Source organism: Diplotaxodon limnothrissa, linkage group LG11, assembly GCF_057381915.1.
Source record: "Diplotaxodon limnothrissa isolate DT_005_m linkage group LG11, D_limnothrissa_male_GT1.1, whole genome shotgun sequence".
Classification (NCBI taxonomy): Eukaryota; Metazoa; Chordata; class Actinopteri; order Cichliformes; family Cichlidae; genus Diplotaxodon; species Diplotaxodon limnothrissa.
In genome coordinates this window covers 10,742,207-10,758,640 of record NC_140606.1, presented here as the reverse complement: position 1 = coordinate 10,758,640, position 16,434 = coordinate 10,742,207, and the positions used below count along the sequence as shown (strand labels likewise).

The 16,434-nt window shown below is 42.2% G+C and overlaps 2 protein-coding genes across 5 annotated transcripts in view; both read left to right on the top strand.

The window, feature by feature from the left end:
• The first annotated feature begins 232 nt into the window (after positions 1-232).
• On the top strand, positions 233-11,754 carry dcaf13 (ddb1 and cul4 associated factor 13). Its single transcript, XM_085365080.1, has 11 exons — positions 233-403; positions 721-920; positions 999-1,106; positions 1,193-1,282; positions 1,372-1,527; positions 1,684-1,761; positions 1,872-1,954; positions 2,063-2,227; positions 4,794-4,929; positions 10,487-10,650; positions 11,153-11,754. The coding sequence occupies exons 1-11, from the start codon at positions 334-336 to the stop codon at positions 11,238-11,240; spliced, it is 1,338 nt and encodes a 445-aa protein (XP_085221206.1). The 5' UTR covers positions 233-333; the 3' UTR covers positions 11,241-11,754.
• Positions 11,755-13,780: 2,026 nt separating this feature from the next.
• Positions 13,781-16,434, top strand: part of rims2a (regulating synaptic membrane exocytosis 2a) — a 163,296-nt gene continuing 160,642 nt past the window's right edge. For all 4 annotated transcript variants that reach the window (XM_085366164.1, XM_085366167.1, XM_085366165.1 and 1 more), the window contains exon 1: positions 13,781-13,959. In XM_085366164.1, coding sequence (XP_085222290.1) covers positions 13,781-13,959 — 179 coding nt within the window. The remainder of the gene's footprint in view (positions 13,960-16,434) is intronic.

Genomic DNA, 16,434 nt, shown 5'->3' with positions numbered 1-16,434 from the left:
ATTATTATATCTTATTCTCAAGTGTCTTCGGTAAAGGTCGCTTGATGTCTCCGTGAACCTTTCTCAGAAGGTTGGCGTTGGTTTTCCTTGATTTAGCTGAAAACAAACAAAAGAAAAAACTATTTCCGGTCCTTCTCTTTCTAAATGTTGTAACTTTAGTACTCGTTTCTTTACTTGTGAGTGATGCAACCAGGAGGACCGGGCATCCCACAATGCAACGCGAGATCGCCGACTCTGTTCATTATCAACACATGGCTGGTGTGTTCACTACTTGCTAATATTTTTGTTGCTATAATTTTCCCTTTCTGTAAGCGTGTGCCCCTCCGCTACCAAATGAAAGTTAAAGTCATCGCAAGGAATCCGGATGATTATGTCCGGGAGACCAAACTGGATATTCAGCGCGGTAAGTGAAACTCTTCGGCTAAATAGCTAACAGCATACATACGAAAGAGCTACAGTGTTAGCATCTGATTAAAGCTATTGACACAACAGTCATGCTTTTAATCTAATTTTGCAAAGCTGTCTTTGCATTTAGCACGTTCGGAATTACAAATTTTGCTTCACACATTTCTAAACTCCTTATTATGGAGCCTAAACAGTCTGTGTTACTTGACTTGGTTAGCAGCAACATACCTGCACGCTTGGATTTTTTTTTTTTTTAATTAATGGAAATGCTCTTTTCTTTGAGCACATAAAGAAGTGACTGCTGTGTATTTTTAGTCCCCAGAAACTATGACCCGTCCCTTCATCCGTTTGAGGTGAGCAGGGAGTACACTCGAGCTCTGAACGCCACCAAGCTGGAGCGTGTGTTTGCCAAGCCTTTCGTGGCCTCGCTGGATGGTCACAGAGATGGGGTGAACTGTATGGCCAAGCACGCAAAGAGCCTCTCCACCCTGCTGTCAGGCTCCTGTGATGGGGAGGTATGTAGAGATGCATTTCCTTTTATCTCAGCCATTCTTGCAAACTGACAGGACTCTCCTTTTGGATTTGATCTTCAGGTGAAGGTGTGGAATCTGTCCAAACACGAGTGCGTTCGGACGCTTCAGGCACATGAAGGTTTTGTGCGGGGAATGGTTGTGCGTTACTGTGGGACCTCTTTCTTTACGGTAACTGATCATCTTTTTGAAGACTTTTCCGAATTGTTTGACTTCATATTAGCTGACATCTAACATGATTTCTTTTTCTGCAACAGGTCGGTGACGACAAAACAATCAAACAATGGAAGATGGAATCACCAGGCTACGGAGAAGAAGAGGAGCCAATTAACACCATCCTGGGCAAAGTATGCTGTAATAATTTTGTTGTTTCATCGCATAGAATTGCATATTCATGTATCAGTGAAGTATGAATGAAAAAAAATGTCCCTTGTAGACTGTGTACACAGGTCTGGATCATCATCAGAACGATCCTGTATTTGCAACGTGCGGCCAGCAGGTGGACATCTGGGATGAGCAGAGGAGCAGCCCGATCCGCTCTTTCACCTGGGGTGTAGACAGCTTCAGCTCTGTGCACTTTAACCCTGTGGAGGTAAGATACCACGTGCTACATCTCACATACATGGGCCCCGCCCTCCAGTCATGTGACGAAAAAGGTTGCTTGGACGTATAAGCTCACAGGTGTTTATTGCGACTTAAAGCCAACACATGTGCTGATAAATAAAGTCAAGGGTTATCCTCTCCACAGACTGAACTTCTTGCAAGCTGTGCCTCTGACAGGAGTATAGTGCTCTACGACATGAGGGAATCTACACCACTTAAAAAGGTAAATCTTCCCTTACAGTTTGTGCAGGAATGCATCTGTTTATCTCCCTGTTAATTTACATGGATGCGGCATGATAATCAGCTACTTTTTGCTCTTACTTTCTTCTTAAGGTCATCATGACAATGAGGAGCAACACGCTAAGCTGGAACCCCATGGAAGCCTATTACTTCACATGTGCAAATGAGGACTACAAGTGAGTCTAGGAAAGAAACTCTGATTTAATCATATTTTAGCTGGTCCTTTTTTTTTTTTTTTTCCCCAGCTCATAGAAACTGTTTTTTGTTTTTTTCCTTTTCACCAGCCTCTACACATATGACATGAGGTACCTGGCCAAGCCCATCACGGTACACATGGACCATGTGTCTGCTGTGCTAGATGTTGACTATGCTCCCACGGGGAAGGAGTTTGTGTCTGCTAGCTTTGACAAGACCATCCGAATCTTCGCCAAGGACGGTGGACACAGCAGGTCAGTAATGCTGATCAAACTTTATGGTGCCAGCAAAGTGTTAGGAAAAATTGTACTGTTGCTGACTATGCTGTATAATTTGTGGTGCAATTAAATTATAGCATAAATCCTTTGGTTTGGTTCATAGCTTTGTTTTTGACCCCCTTTGAGTGGGAATAACTTAAAAAAATATGTAATTCTTCTGATGTTATTTCCTTTCATTCTTTACTTTCATGACTTTTAAACACTGCAGCTCTCACCAGACTGCCATGCCTGATTATAGACCAACTAAAAAATGGATGTAGCAACCGTGATGTTGCCTTCTGGTTTGTGAAGCTCTGTATTGATGAATGTTTTCACCTTCGCTCTCTTCGGTGTTTTAGGCCATTTTGTCAATCAAAATGTGTCAGCCAATGAGCATATTGGTTGGTGACCAAAATTTACAAAAGTCACTTAATGTTTTATGCAGTATTATCCAAAACGAGTGACTGAGCGCGTAAACTCAGTGTTTTCCAAGGTAAAGTCGGAGCGATGATTTTGCATAGACTTCTATGAACCTCAACACTGAGGTTTAGGAAGTAAAAATCCCATTCATATTCTCAATAGGGCTTTTGATTATGAGCCACAACATTGTAATAATCCAAAGCAGACGTAAAATGAGTATTGAAATGACGGTATGTGCTCCTGTTGCAACCACAAGTCTGTCTGATTAAAACTGAATGTCAGGTCAGGAACACTGCACTAGATCTATAACTGGGCTTTGCATTACTTTATATACACAACACAAACTGCAAAATATATTCAAAAATATTATTATTCATCACTGTTTTTAACCATATAAACACTACAAAAAGGAAAAGGATTAAATTTTATAAGAAAGGTGAAGGACATTTTAATGTTTGTTATTCACTTTTGTAGATAGTTAGTTTGGTTCCAGGGTCAAAACTCTGTATATAAGGATTTTCTGATAAGACTGGAGAAAAAGGATGGGGAATTTGGAGCATTTTAAAAAGTGGGTGGTCCCTTTTCCCTTCCATAAGACTGCCTGTGTTTAAGCAACCACTGCTAATGGACCCTGATGGCTTCACTTTTCAGAACCAGAAGCTGTATCCACCTTTTATATTGTCTATGGCTTTAATCGGGTACCTGTAGGAGGACTCGCCACATGGAAACCATGTTGAAGCATTTATGAACACTCTGTCAGGATTTTTTTTTTTTTTTGAAGCCTCATTTAAATGAAGTTTAATTTAAACAATTATTAGCATTTCAGAATTCAGCATTGGTTTGACTTCCCAGTTCTCTCTCGCGTAATGTCTGTAGTGCTAACTACTGACCGTTTGCTATTTAGCAAAATAACATTAGCTTCTGGCTAATTAGCATGCAGTTATACATTTTATTAAAAAAGGTTTTCAGTGTCACTTCTTCCTTTACATTTAAACACATTGTTTGAACAGCAACAAAGAAATATTCGCTTTATTTAGCAAAAATCAAGAGAAGATGAGGATAACAGCTCAGATAAGCTGTGTATATTTACACAAAGCTAGCTAACATACCAGAAGCTACTAGCTGGTAGTGCTACAGTAATGAAGCAATTACTGGCTCTTCCTCTCTGCCATGATATAATTTATGAACATCATAATACAATACTCATATTGCACATTATACAATCTTCGTATCTCAATTTAAGTCTGTTTTAGAACTGTTACACAGCTAATGTTAATTGGCTCATATTTTAATCTTTAATGATCTATTAAGGCTTTAGCTGAAGAATGTCTTTGAAAAGGAACAGCAATAAATCAATGTGTTTTTGCTGATGGCTTGAATTGATTAAATATTGAGTATATTATTTATTATATCTGTTAAACATTAACTTAAATCAATTGCAAGTGTAATAATAACAGCTGTGAATTTTCTACTAGGATAATGTCAAAATGCTCCAAACACACCCTGTGAAAAAGGCCATGTGTTGAACACAGTAGCAGATTATGGCTGCTGGTTGATAATGAACCACAAAAAAACAAACCCGTTGTTTGGTTTCTATGTGACTTAATAGTACATGCTGTATTGTTTGTACTGTTGTCAAGCTCCAGAACAAATAGCCGTAGTAGTGTTACATTAGCTGCCAGCCGGACAGCATCACAGCATGGGCTGGTGAGGGCTTACGTGGCAATTAGTAAGTAGGCAGCAAGTAGAAATATAGTATTTTTGCATCACTTTCCCCCTTTTTTTGTGAGATCAAAGCAGATAGAGCACAAGTGTTACTAATTACTCTACTTATAGGCTCAATTCTGTTATGTAATCAGAAAGCAGATATTAAACATTATCATGATACCTGTTTATTACCTGGTGCTGTTTAAAAACAAACAAATAAACACAAAAAACCTCTAGCTCCACAACAACAAACCTGAGCTGTGTAACCACATTTCTGTAAGCCCTCTTCTGTCATAATACAAGAGTTGTTTTGGTGAGGGCTGGCTTATAAAATGCACTTCATCAGTGGTTTGAAGAGTGTCTCTAGGTGTACAGTGTACAGTAATTACTGGCTTCCTGTTGTTTCCCTTGCAATCTTTTAAAAATTAAAATTTAGGGAGGTGTACCACACCAAACGCATGCAACACGTCATCTGTATAAAGTGGTCTGCAGACAACAAGTACATCCTGAGCGGCTCAGACGAGATGAATATCCGACTGTGGAAAGCCAACGCAGCCGAGAAACTAGGAGTGGTGAGTCTGCCCTCGTCTTCTCTCCATTATTCCTACTGATTTCATATCAAAGGCAACTTGCTGCTTCTTGGCAACTTTTCAGGTAATTCCTCATCACGATGTCTACCTGCCAGTCGGCAGCTGTATTTTCCTCAGCTGTCAAACACACTATATCTTTCTCCTTCACTTTATTACTTGTTTTATGAGTTAGCTGGATTCTTCGACACCGCTGTGGCTCTGCGCCCACCTTCAGCAGTGTAAGAGTGGGTGACTGTGCCAGGAGCTACGGCACTACTGTTGCCAAGTGCCCTGATGGATGCTGACTTAGGGTAGAGTCACTCTCTCAATAAGTACAATGTACCGGTTGGCACAGGGGCTCCTGGGGGGGGGGGGCAAAAAAACTCAGTGCTTGTGCAGTTATTTAACAAATCATCGACAAAGCATTCTCCCAAATTTCCACTCCAGCTGTCTTTGTTAGAGAGCGTTAATGCAATAATTTTTTTTATGTAGGTTTTAATGGCAGAAATCAGCATTTATATTGTGCTATTGTCAATCCTGGTCGTGGCTGACTCACGAAGATCAGCTGCCTCTCTCGTGCCATCTCCAGCAGCCATCTTTCATTACTAATCGGATTCACTCTCGCCTATTCTCTTAATGCAGGCTCCGAGTGGAAAACTGGCCTGCTTTTGGCACTTGTTCTACTGTAACTGTGTAAGGGGAGATTTATTTGCAAGCTTTGCACTTAAAGAGATCAGACAAGGGCTGCTCCTATCAGCAGTTTAAAATCGGCCAATCACTTAAAGCGGGGGGCCACTCTGAAAATAATGAAGCATTAACATTCAAGTTGTACTCAGATGGTCTTTAATTATCAGGAAATGCTGAAACGCCGACTCAAGGCTTTGTCTGTGTCACCATCAGTACAGCACGCTGCACTGACGGGGAGTTCTCTATCTGATGCTGCACATTACTCCAGTTCTAGCTTAACCCTTTGTATTTCAGACCAAGACCTAAAAGATGTTAAGAGTCAACGCAACTGAATTATTGATGCTCACATGCTTTGTTACTTTTTGAGTCAATAACATGAAAATATAGTGCTTGTGATTTAGTTTTTATGTTTTTTAAGGCGTTTACAGTCTGAAACAAGGCGTTGTAGCTTTGTTATGAGTTGGGTTTTGCTTTCAGTCTTTTGCATCTTGTTATAACCTTCTACTTAATCAGTTGATAGCAGATATTAGGAAACATGGAGAATTTGATAAAACATAAGTCAGACAAGAGGGAAAGCGGCAAAGCAGCAACAGCTGTTGGTGTGTACACTGTAGACTTTAAGCCACAGTGTAACTACCAAAAGAGAACAGAGCACAATACACGCTGACTGAAGTTACACATGGATAAGTCGGAAACATTAAAAATGGTTTGGGGTAACACCGACGGAACAAAAGCAAATACACACAGGTATCCACAGCCTGTCTGTGGAGTTTGGATTGAAGGTAACACAGACTGCTAAAAATGTATAAACTTTGCACAAAAAGTAAGAAAATTTGCATTTGGTCGATGACTTCTTTGTTGTAACTGTGCATCTTGGTAATAAAGCTTATACTGTTGGAAAGTTTCTCCTCTTAATAGTTACACGTTTGTAAGGAAAAAGGCATCAGTTGGTTGAGCTGGTTGGTGATGACGGTCAAGTCCCTGATTAGCAGCAACTGTGAGCAAGGACCCTGCTACAGCCGTCACTTGGTGTGTGTTCCAAGCATGCCACATGTGACTGATCTCGATCTGTGCCATAGAGCAACTTCAAGCTGATGTTCTACAAAACCAAGTTTCAGAATTACTAGAGTGAGCCCTAATACCATTTCCAAGTTGAAGGCCAAGTTCCATATAACCGGGCATGTCAGGGAGACAGGCTGTGAAGTAGGTGTCCCAAGAAGACGACAAAACGTTATATTCAGTGACTAGTCTGGATCTGTGTGTGACGGTTGACTCATAGAGTCAAAGTGTAGAGCTGTTTCGTAGTGGAATATTTCTCACATTGCTAGTTTTTTTTCTTTTTTACTTTTACCTCACAATGAAAGCACGGACATAATGAAACTCTCAATTTGGTTATAAGCCTCTTTGGCAGTCTGGATGTGCATTCTCTCTAGACACCAGTAGGAGGCCAGCTTAGGTGGTTGCAAAAGGAAATCCAGTTGTATAGAAGTCTGTGGGGAAAGTGATCCCGCTTAAGTTATGAGAAGCAGCGGTCTCACTAAACACTTTCCAAATGAGTCAGCTGACAGTTTTAGGACTTGCTACAAAACGTGGCTCATTTTGTAAATTATAGTCTAGTGTAAGGTTAAAAACAAATTAAAAAAAGAAAAGATTAAGTGGGGTGTGAATTCATTTTTAATGGTTAGGGCAGTGGTTCCCAAACTTTTTTTGCTGGGCCCCCCTTGTTTTACAAGAAAAATGTTCCCCCCCCCCCCCCTCTCGCACGTGCACGCACGCACGCACACGCACAAACACATCCTCCAACCACACACACCCATATTTTGCTCCATTGCGGTTTATTTCACACCTCAAACATTTAGTAAACAATTAAGCAAATACAAGTAATCTGCAATAAATTACAGGTAGTAATAAAATACTAACTCTTTTACGCTACGTCCACACCTACACGGGTATTTTTGAAAACGCAGCTGTTTCGTCCACACGTAAACGACGTTACGAATCACCGAAAACTGAGATTTTTTTCAAACTCCTTTTTTGCGTTTACGTGTGGACGAGGAATACAGAGTTGGTCACGCAACGTCAAAGGTATGTGCCTTTTTCACGTCACGCTGTGCGCCACGTTATTGTTTACATGAGATGAATTGCAGAATGGCAGGTAGAGACAAAATACTGTTAATCTGACTATCTTCAGGTTTTACACGCTTACATTTACACACGCAGTTACTGTCCCTCCATTTACAAAGGCAGAGGCGTCACGATGTGATTATTTTACGTGCAGTTTTTTTGGTTTTTTTCATTGCTATCAATACATTTTTTAAGCAATGCCTCTCTGTGCAAAACGGGTTTAAAAACATAAACAACTGTGGGATATTGTTTGTCCGTGATTTGAACAGCCCAGCGCTTCTCTCGATGCAGGGAAAACCAATTCTGCAGGGGAGACCTACCTTGGCACTTGTGCAGGTGAAGCCAAAGGGAAGATATGCTTCACCATATTTTCTAGTCTTTGGCTTAGAATGAAGTTTGTTTGGAAACATATTCAGCTATGCTTCATCTCCTGCTTTGCGTTTCTGTGGGCGCCCCGTGCTAGCAGTGTCCAAGCGTTTTTTTCTCTCCTCCTTTTCATTCCGCACCCCCCTTGCAATGGCTTTGCCCCCCCAGGGGGCGGGCCCCACACTTTGGGAAGGTCTGGGTTAGGGTAAGGGGCTAGGGAAACCATTATTTCAATAAAGGTCCTCACTAAGATAGCTGAATGGGCGTGTGTGTGAGTTTAGTTTTAATAGCAGTGGAAGGTTTATTGTGGTGGCGGTTTCTGCAGAGGGTTGGGTGTGTATAGCTTAAGTTTTCAGAGCCTCAGCAGGATTACAGTTAATACTGACACCATGTAGTGCAGGCCCCTCGACTTTGGGTTGACAGGATGACTAAATGACTAAATAGATTCATCTGTTTTGCCAACAGTCACTGTCACACTGTCCCTGTGCAGGTTTTCTCTGGGAGCAGCTGTCCCTATGTTACACTCGCTCATCTCAAGCGTCATACCCCCCACTTCCCCAACTGTAGCGTGTCATGCTTTGTTTTCACACCACACTGTAACCGGTTAGAAACTTTGGTTTGGCTCATAAGAGCCTTGCTACCGGTATGTATGATCCCTCCAAACCAAAACCTATGAAATGAATAATTGTGTACTGTCTCATATTTTGAATTTCCTGTTGATTATACAATCAGTGTTTAGTATTTGTATCCAGGGGAATTAGTCTAGTACAACAGGATCAGCATCTGACAGCTCTTCTCTAGCAAATTGAATCTGAGACAAATCATTGCTTTTAATTAGAATAAAAGCCTTTTAAGGGAGCAGCTCCAGCCAGTACATGCTCAGCTAGCCAGTGGTTTTTATGAGCCACCGGCTTTTTTTTTTTTTTTTTTAACTTTTTAACAGACATTGATTCAGTTTTGAGTGAACATGTTGTCAAAAAGAAGTTACTGCTTAGTGTATTGTCCAACATTTTATAACATTAGACAACATACTGTAACTGCAGCTCTAAACAAGCACTGTTAGAATAGCAATTTAACAAGTCCACTGAGCACGTTCCTGTTTGTGGCTGAAAGAAGTCACCACCAGTATTCACTGAAAAAAACCTGTATTTAATTGCACATCATGACTGTCTCAGAGGAGATATTTATGTAATTATATTTACTTTCTTTCTCAGAGTTAGATGAGAACAAGGGTTTGTGTGCGTGTGCGTGCGTGTGTGTGTTACTTATCCTGATTGCCGACGTTGGGGTAAGTGGATCCAGATAATAGAAATATACCCTGGATTAGGGCTGTGCGATATGACCAAAATCTCATATCCCGATATAAAACATCTATCGTCCCAATGACGATATAAATCACAAAAATTTAACATTTTCTGTAAATTCTGTGAATCTCGGGCAGCTGAAGTGTTTCAAGCTGGGCGTCGTGTATCTGGAGTCAAGTGTTTTAACCGATGCATTAAACCATACATTTTTAGACATAAGTTGTAACGGCCGCCATTTCTTTGAGTATTTATTACACAAGCGCCTGTTCTAACGTTTAAGGTTTATTTTTTTAGCACCTGGCGGCTCTTTTTTGCTTCTCATCTGTAAATACTCTGCATACCTTTTCACGTGATTCAGTTTATTTTGAGAAGTCTCAACAGGATCATGAGCTTTATTGTGAAAGGTTTATGTGGAAAATAAACAAGTGGACACGCGATGGTTTTACCGTCGTTGCTGCTAGCGACAACGCATAGAAACAGGCGCTTGTCTGTCCATAGTGTGGTTATATTAAATATAAGAGAAAGAGAGAACTTTAAGAAATTAATATAGCCACTACAGTGACCATTAAAACAATGAAAAAATATTGCCGTGAACAGTTTATTTTGCGACACCACGAAACAAACGATAGCGTAAAATGAAACGATGGATGTTTTTATATCGTTATCCGATATATATCGTTATATCAAACAGCCCTACCCTGGATATGCTGGGCTTGCTTCATAGTACAGGGCCCAGTTCTGCAATAACTTGAACGCCATGTTTTAAATCAAACGGAAATAGGAAGTCTTTTGACTGGTCTGAGGATGGATTGTTTTATAGCTCCATGACAACGAAGCAGACCTGAGCTGCTGGTGGTCACGCAGTGTGAAAGCTGCAGAAGGGCAACCAAATTTAACTTGCGGAATTTGGCTTCCAGGGTCAACAATGACCCCAGTATACATTTTCTCCTAATTGTCGTCTTCTCTCTTTGCCTTCTTTGATGTCTTCTTTGATCTCTCACTCATCTCCTCTCTTAATTTTTCCATCGTTTTTAAAATTTGTTTTATGTAATAACTTCTTCCTCTCTGGTGTGATATAGCTGGCCCCCAGGGAGAGAGAGGCTGCCAACTACAGTCAGAAACTAAAAGAGAAGTTCCAGCACCACCCACAAATCAGGCGCATCGCTCGCCACCGACATCTACCAAAGACCATCTACCACCAGACCAAGGAGCTGAGGGTTATGAAGGAGGCTCGTCGTAGAAAGTACGCGTTCATTTTCTACATAACACAGAAACTGATTTTGTTATAGGAGCCACATTAAAGTCACTCTTTATCCATGATGTCAGGAAATGTCTGACCTAAAGCAGTCACACCAGCCTGATGGAAAATACCACAGATGGGACTGCCCTCTATGACATGGTCTCAGTTGGCATTAAATACTCATTTATATGCTGGATTGATTGTCCTAGTTTGCACTGCCGTCCAGTGATTCATAGCTTCTTTTTTCCCCCCCTTAATTACCAGGAGTATTATGATACGTCAGACATGTGTTTGAACTGTGAATGATTAACTATCTGTCCTTTATGCATTATTTTCAGAGTGCATCAGTGTTGTCTGTGACGTAGGTGTTAGGTCAACAGTCTCATATTCAGTCACCATCCTCACTGTTTGCTGTTCTCTCCCTTCCCCGTCCCTCCATCCTTCCTTGAATATTCTCACCAGAAAGCTTCATTTCACATTCATGATTCCTTGTGTTATTTTTCAGGGAGAGGAATGTTCGCAAACACAGCAAACCAGGAAGCGTTCCCGTGGTGTCTGAGAAGGAGAAGCATGTCGTCACTGTGGTGAAGTAGGCCAAAGCTGAAGGAGAGAAGAACTAGAGACTGAGATTTCATCTATATGGATATTTTTTCAGATTTCTGAAGAAGATTGAACTTGACTGTTGTGGAAAGGAAAAGGACACAGACTATAAAATGCATTCAGACCAAGTATACTCGGTTAGGTTTGGTTCTGTTTCACACTTTGCTTTGTGCAAGTTTGCGTTTCTCAACCCAGGAGCCACCTTGACAATTATAAAAAGTTAAGATGCATCATGCTTGGAACCACTGATGTTCAGCGTGATGCATGATAAATGGATGCGTCATTTTCTGTGAATAAAATGTAACAAAATGTGTTAATTTCATTTTCAGACTACCAGAGATGGCTTTCATCACAAAGTCACAAAACAAAGATATTTACTCTGAATTCTGTCCATTTCCGACCAATGTAGCCCACATAATATAGGTAACTACCTACCTTTGGATGTTGTCTTCAAAATGAAATTGATGGATTTCCATAAGTCTCAAAAAATTGCAACTGTAAATTGATCCCGTGAATATTTCTTTTAAAGCCTAAATCATAAATAAGTGGTAGATTTCTTTCCATTTAAGGCTTTTAACTGGGCAGATTAAATCCTCGGGTTTAATACAAAATTCTTACAACCAAAAAAGTGCAAGGAAGTATTTTTTTCATGTTTGGAATTCCACAAATCAGCTTCTGAGCTGTTCAATGTAATATGCAAATGGATCCACACAGGTTTTTTTTGATGTGTATTTATAATAATAAACGTCATTATTTGTACTTTGGAAGAATCTATGAGCTCAGTCATTCACAAATCCAACTCAAGAAGTTCACTCTTATTTTGGCTTATTATGGCAGATCAAGCCGCTTGTGGTAATTGACTTTAGAGCCCTTATTAGGTAGAGCCTCTGTCCTCTTAATGTTGTCCTTCAAATCCTACAAACAAGTGGTAGAGGGAGACTGTCTTTGGAACAGTGATAGAGGTCAGGAAGAGGAATGTATAGTTGTGGGGTCAGACCTGAGAAATGTCCAATAGGATAAAAGTCACCCAGATAAGAAAGGCCTTGCAGGGAGTGGTGGTCAGACACTCCTAGATAGAGGTGTGTGGAACTGCTTTGATCGTATAATGAGTTTAATGTCATTTAAAAATATGCCTGCAACCAACTTTTATTCGAAATGGCTCACGTCACAAAACACTTGAAACGAACTCCTTTAAATCCCTAAAGGTGTCTATTTAGCATACATGGAACCAGCAGCTATAATGTTGATATTAATATTCCTGTTTCCACTGTGCAGTGCACCAGCCTTGTGTAGCCGCTCTGCCTCAGTTTTCTTGCGCGTGTCCCTCAGAATCTCTCACGTGATCTGGCATCAAAGCCGGCGTGTGCCGCAAATGGTGCATGAAAGCAGAACCGCCGCTGCCACACCTGCAGCGGTTACGATCATCGTCGCAGGTCATTTTCCCCATTCACCTTCCCACTTTACACCCCCACCCACACTCTCACGGCGCTCATCATCTGGTTATGAAATATGCATGATGATGCTCATCCCGTTTCCAGCGGTGCTCCAGCTGCGCGCCGCTCTTCCACTCCGCGTTTTAGCGGCCGCTGTCAGCCTGCTGTCAATGAACATCCAGCGCGTCCTCTCGGCTTTATTCTTCTACGTGTTTCCATTGCTCCGCCTCTTCTTCCACCTCTCTCTCTCTCTCTCTCTCTCACACACACACACACACACACTCTCTCACACACACACTCATACACAGTACTCCCCCCCTCTCTCATTGCATCCATTTTTGTGCATTAAAGAAATCTCCAAGAATTACTAACCTGGAGGAAGGCGAGCTAAGCAGAGTGACGGAGGAGGGTTAAGGACCCCAGAGGCAGACAAATAAGGACGGACCGGGCATCTTTTATTCCAACATGCGAGTGAAACCCCTCTAAGGGATGGCAACGATGGGTTAGACAGGATTTAACATGACTGCAAAATAAAAGGCAAGAGCTGTCATTCTTTTTCTTTTTTTCTTCTTCCTAAACCTGTTTATTTTTCTACTTTTTTAATCCCTGGATGGATGGAAGCTTGTGGTTGGAATACCTGAAGGTTGTAGCCTACAGCCTGTGCACTCTTGTTTCTTTTAAGGGCATCTGCTTCTTTCTAATCTTTAACTCGCTCTCAAATGCTGGCGTGTAAAATTGGCTTGAATATTCCCAGCTCGGTCAGCTGCAGCGTATTTGATAAGTTCACCGCGAGCATTGCACTAGCTGGGGATGAAGCCTGTAGTTCCTATTTTGACGCCTATTCGCACAGCACGCTGTAATAATAATAATAATGATAACAACAGTAATAATAATAATAATGATAATAATGTTCATGATACCGCTAACCAAGATGTCATGCTGTCGGTAAGCCGCGGTGCCTTCTGCAAACCACACCAAACCAAACCGAACATTTAGCGGCTTTAACACTAAGAAAAGAACGGTAAATAAATAAATAATAGCGGCCACGATGCTGCTGGTTGACGGTGACTTTCTCGTTTTTTAGCCACTGTGTGTAAAAGATGTCTGCTCCACACGGGCCCCGGGGCGGCCCTGGCCCTGCTGCTGCTACTCCCTCAGCGGCCGGCGCCATGCCGGAGATGCCGGACCTCAGCCACCTCACCGAGGAGGAGAGGAAGATCATCCTCGGCGTCATGGACCGACAGAAGAAGGAGGAAGCGAAGGAGCAGTCTATGCTAAAGTAAGCGGAGAGAAAGAGAGGGTGTTAACAGGCGGTGTCGGTGCTGTTTGGTGAATAAACCTTGTGTGTTGGTGGATTGTCATTAGACACAGCGTGTGTACATATCTCTGAGATACTGGTGGCCGTGTTGACTCTTGACTTCCAAGCTAGAACTTTTTGCTGTCGACCACTAGCGGATAGTAGGCTACCGGAGTGATTATTACAAGGTCCCCTTTGCCTGGCTGACGCTTCTTGACTCCCCCCCTTTTAGAGCCTTTCCTATATTATTCTACCAGCTTGGCATCAGTGCTGTAGTGCAACATGAATTTCAGGCGCTTTCCTACCACTTTGTTGTGGCTGTGGCTATAGCTGTAATGGGTTGGGTTTTAGCAGCGGCGCCCGCCATTTTCACGTAAAAAGCACGCCAAATAGCTTAACCTTTCCCCACGAACGTCATCGAGATTACACAATATGACACTGGAAAGATCATTTAAGGTGTCCTTTGTGGCAATGGCGCACGCTGGTGTGTGTGTGTGTGTGTGTGTGTGTGTGTGTGTGTGTGTGTGTGTGTGTGTGTGTGTGTGTGTGTGATTTCAACGTTAAAGTACCCCCCCTCCCGCTCCTCTTGTGTACAGATGTCGCTCGGAGCTGTTTCAGCACCACGGCGCTGTCCACTGTAGGGTTTTAGCTTTTTTTTTTTTCTTTTTTTTTTTTAAGGTGGACCGGAGTATTTCCGCCATCATGGCTCTAAAACTATCACCGCCTGAGCCATAAATCTCGTTTATGGTGGGATATTACCCCCACTCGTCTTGACCTGTTATAAAGAAACACACTCTACTGATGGACTGTTAATTAAAAAAATGGCTTTGAACCCGTTTGGATTTTTAAGAGAGAGGGTTATAAATGTGGGCCTTAAATGTTTCCATCCTGTTGATTTTCTTGGGGTTTATCTTTTTCTTCAATGAAGAGCTGCACACACTTTTGGTGCTGCATGGTTTTTACTATTGTATTAGAATGCAGCATAAATATCCGATTGCAGTTTAGGTGTCAAATGTTTTTTGTTTTGTTTTGTTTTGGGGTGGGTTGTGCCTGAGAGCTGCAGCAGGCTGACTGGTGTTCCATCCATCCTCTCAGCAGGTGCCAGTGACTTCAGTGTGAGGGATGTGTGGCACTATCACTGGGAGCTCTTTAGAAGGATTAGAGCTATTGTTTTTTCCCATCAAAGGGTAAATATTTGCAACATTCCTAATGGAGAGAAAGTTGTGCAATCCCTGCCCAGTGCTGCTGCATGATGAACATGACTCATGTACTCCAAGACACGGCTACCTCAGCCGCTGCGGTGCGTGCTGGGTGATTCATCCAGGCTTTTTCTGCCTTTCCTCCCCTTTCACTGTCTCCCCTCATCCTCCCTTACTCCCCAACAGCGGCATGTTTTTCCTATTTCTCTTTCTCCGGAGGTAAAGGGAGATTGTCAGCTTTAGTCACTCTTAGTCTGACAGTGATGTCAAAGCCTTGTCATGACTGAGCATGGGCAGAAGAGGCTGTTCTTTGCGACAGGCGTGACTGGCTGTCTCACCATAATGTTGGGTAACTTGATGCACGCCACACAGGCTGAATGGACACCAGATGTTGGGAGGTCAAAGAGGCCTTTGTTTGAGTCGCTTTGCATAAGAAGCACTCTGTGTTTTCTTTTTGGTTTTCCCCTTTCATGCCTTGGTTACTGTGTGTTTGTGTGTGTGTGTGTGTGTGTGTGTGTGTGTGTGTGTGTGTGTGTGTGTGTGTGTGTGTGTGTGTGTGTGTGTGTGCAGGTGGGGGGGGGAGTTACATCATGTACTGAATTACATGTGGCAAAAGAGGTGGATTTTACACTGAAGGGTGGCTGGCACTGTTTTGCTATCTATTGAGACTCTGATTTGACCGTCTGACTCCTCTGTGGCCTGATAGTAAAGTTTCCTTTCGTGCAACAGGATATTGGCTCAGTTTTAGAATGCCTCTCTATACATATGTGGTGACTCATCCTGATTCATCAAAACAGTAGATCCCCACTTTCTTTACCTATGAATCACACAAGCAGAACATATCCCGGAGTAGCATTAATATGCTCAGCCCTGGCGTAGGTACAACCGCAGCGGATTAACTTGTCATTGGATGGTTCGTAGCATTTCCAGCAGTGTTGGAAACAAACACCTCCACACCGCAACAACATCTAGCCCTGCCTGTGTGGTTCACGCATTTCTGCTGTTGCAGTCCTGGTCTGATCCCACAGCAGCTCTGATAGCTTTTCTGGAAAGTGGCAGCTTGAACATTGAAGTGTGTAATATTACAGAGGGAATCCTGCGAGGATGGAGGGATGGATAGAAGAGAGAAAGAGAGAGAAGCCTCCAGCTGCAGGGCCTGCCAACTTGCTGTCATCTCACTGGAGGTGCCACGGTGTGTGCGTGTGCTGAAAATGTGCTGCCCCAGTGAAAAGTGTATAAGGCAGCGGCATACGTATCT